The following is a 3,299-nucleotide window of genomic DNA, read 5'->3' as shown; positions in this document are numbered from 1 at the left end:
ATCTTGGTGGTTAACGTGATGGGAGCCGGGTTAGAATTCAATTAATTCTCCGACTCGAGAACGATTCTTGTTGCCAAGCATGAGCACACTTTCAGAAATCGGAATCATACTCTCGGAACTAAAGCATTTAAACAACTTTCTCACCCGTCGTCGGAGCTTTTAGATTCCTTCTCGTCGACCTCCGTCTCAGGTTTCCGAAGAGGATCATCTGCCAACTGTTTGACGATATTAACCATTTTCTCGATCGGCGCAATCACCACTTTCTGCGTGTCCGAACCTTAGTGGACTATGCTGCGCAGTATGGGGGAATATTCACAACTACATGTGTCGGTGACAATATGAAAATTCTTAGGAAATTTTGGGAAATTCTTCTTACACTTGAGTTCATGTGTATATTCTTGAGGAAACTCCTGATGAAAGCGAGTATACACTCACTGAAAACCATTGCTCCCAAACCCAGCAAGATGATAATCAGAGTAGTTTGCAACATCGACATTTTGGCTTCTTCTTGTTGACCTTTGCGGTCGAGAAACTTCGCATAAACGATCAGGTCTGCGCACGGCGACTCGGGATCTCTACACATCGGTGGAATATAACTAACACACGTAAACTTCAAAATACTGTCAACTCTCAAAAGATAAAACAAATAGAAGGGAGGAATACCACCAAGTATGTCTCCAAATTGACCAGAAAAGTGCGAGAGTCCATATGATTACAGCCCAACAGGTTCAAAAAATCCTCAAACTGACGAGCCCGAACATGATAAAGAATTGAAGATTCAAACAACTCGCTTTCACCTCTGATTTAATACTACATGTGATTCGATAATCACACCGGATAAATGACTCCATATCACGTAAAACATGATATGTGTTTTACGCGTTATTCGCAAAGTGAATTGCTGTGTTTCTCATATCACTAGGGTGAAACTCCAATAGTCTTATGCTATGATATAATACTAAAAATACAACTATACAGCAATTGAACAATAGAGTTTCGCCCGTGATATGAAAAACAGTAGTGAAAAACATATTTCACGACTACTACATACCGCAAATATCGCGTTTTTCACCGAGTTTTACGCCACTTCACGTAAAACGGGTGAAACTCCAATATATTGTAATTCCTATTTAAAAGACACTTTTCGCTCACCTAATTTCTCTGATCTCTGAGTCCCTCCACGGGCAGTCTTCACTTCCGACTTCGATACCACCAAACCCACACGTGGTATGAGCTCGCCAACAACAACATGGAGTTTTCACGCCGATACCTCGAAGACACCAAGGTTCGAACCCTGCACCTGCTGCCATTTCCACCGACAACATGTTTCAAATCCACCAGGAAGACCATTGCGAGGAATTTTAAAATCGAGATTGTATGTATTAGCCGTCGAAGGATGACAACGCGTCGTCTCAACGTATCTGAGATTAACGGCAATCTGGTCAGTGTTGGAGTAGGAATATATGTTTGCTTTCCTCAGCTACTGAGCTCAGGAGTGAACACAGTGTTGGAGTAGGAATATATGTTTGCTTTCCTCGGCTACTGAGCTCAGGAGTGAACACAGTGTTGGAGTAGGAATATATGTTCGCTTTCCTCAGCTGAGCTCAGGAGTGAACACAGTGTTGGAGTAGGAATATATGTTTGCTTTCCTCAGCTGAGCTCAGGAGTGAACACAGTGTTGGAGTAGGAATATATGTTCGCTTTCCTCAGCTAAGCTCAGGAGTTTCCTCGTTAGTTATAGAAATTCCGGTGGGAGTGTGCGGAAACCAATGGGAATTTTCCCAAATACCTCAGAAACTTCATTCGATTTACACGAGTTGATAGCTAATATCATATTCCCCTACCCTAGTATTGTCTATACATAATTTTCCACTCTCCCGAGTTACGTTATGCCGCGGATTCTCCCAGGGGGGTCCGCTTCCAAGTCGGGGATTTCCAACCATAACAATGGTTGGTTCACCAGAGCATCCTTTCCCTCACTCGATCGGGACAACTGTGAGTATCTTCATCGATCGAGATCCAATAAAAATGTAAAAAAATCCAAATTAAAATTATTGCTAATCAATGGAATCCAATAAAAATATATTCTAATTGTGTGCCGAAATTGAACTTCTGAAAATTTCGCAAAAAAAACTTTTTCCAAAATGACGATAACCACTGCTCGGACCACCGCAATACAAATTAACGATATGCTAATGAATTGATATACTTCTTATACATCGATATGCGAGTACCTTCATAAATCGAGGCATTGAAATGTTATGCCAGTCTATTGAAGTTTCACAACCCGTTTTACGTGAAGTGGCGTATCGGTGAAAAACGCGATATTCGCGGCCTGTAGTAGTCGTAAAATATGCTTTTCATTAGTGTTTTTCATATCACTAGGGTGGTGAAACTCCATTCCGAGTAGTGAATAACGCGTAAAACACGTGAAATTTGGTGATCTCTCAGGTACAATTCGAAATAAGTGTCTTCACTTCACTTTATATCGTGAAGCATTACGCCACTTTACGTAAAACGGGTAAAACTATGTGACATGTACTATTTATACATACACATGTTAGAAACTCTTTCACTTACTCATAAATCAAAAATTTCCAACCATCGAGGGTAAAATGAGCGTTCGCAAGGGAACTGTTACAACTAGTCGTGGTATTGCCTTGCGCTTGGAGAATGAAATCAGTTGCTGATCCTGAGGGCGGAGTACAGTGGAGTTTCACCCGTGATATGAAATACACTAGTGAAAAACATGTTTCACCTTTCACTTCACGAAAAACGAGTAAAACAAGTGATGTGCTCTGTGAGATCCGTCCGGTGTAGTTTGCAAAATATTTTTAATTCACTTTCGAGGGTGTTCAAATTTTCATATAAAATTGTCACTGACCACTGCTCACCACAAACACTCCTGCCAGCCCAAAAGAGCTGTTCCAAGCCGGCCTCAAAAGCTAAATTAGTATCTTCTAATTCGATCAAGGGCAACACCAACATCATCGAAAGTACCTGATGATGTACATAATATATCAAGTCTCTATCTCGTATCACATATAATGGGTGTACATACATATACTATAACGATTGTATGCTTATTTGTATACTATATAATCGCCTGGTTATGTATAAACTATATAATCGTCCGGTTATATGTATACTATATAATCGTCCGGTTATATGTATACTATATAATCGTCCGGTTATATGTATACTATTTAATCGTCCGATTATATGTACACTATATAACCGGTCGTTTATATATACACTAACGATTTGCTCGGTCGGAGTTCTTACCCCTATAATAACCC

The 3,299-nt window shown here is 40.3% G+C and overlaps 1 protein-coding gene across 1 annotated transcript in view; it reads right to left on the bottom strand.

Moving 5' to 3' along the window:
• Positions 1 to 277, bottom strand: part of Pmar_PMAR014239 (conserved hypothetical protein) — a gene marked incomplete at both ends in the record, with an annotated part of 7,459 nt that extends 7,182 nt beyond the window's left edge. Inside the window, one exon of the mRNA XM_002784711.1 lies at positions 145 to 277. Coding sequence (XP_002784757.1) covers positions 145 to 277 — 133 coding nt within the window. The remainder of the gene's footprint in view (positions 1 to 144) is intronic.
• Between the last annotated feature and the right edge of the window lie 3,022 nt (positions 278 to 3,299).

Source organism: Perkinsus marinus (genome assembly GCF_000006405.1).
Source record: "Perkinsus marinus ATCC 50983 genomic scaffold scf_1104296934672, whole genome shotgun sequence".
In the NCBI taxonomy this organism is placed as follows: Eukaryota; Perkinsozoa; order Perkinsida; family Perkinsidae; genus Perkinsus; species Perkinsus marinus.
Note: the sequence above shows the minus strand (reverse complement) of the source record. Positions and strands in the feature narration are given on the sequence as shown.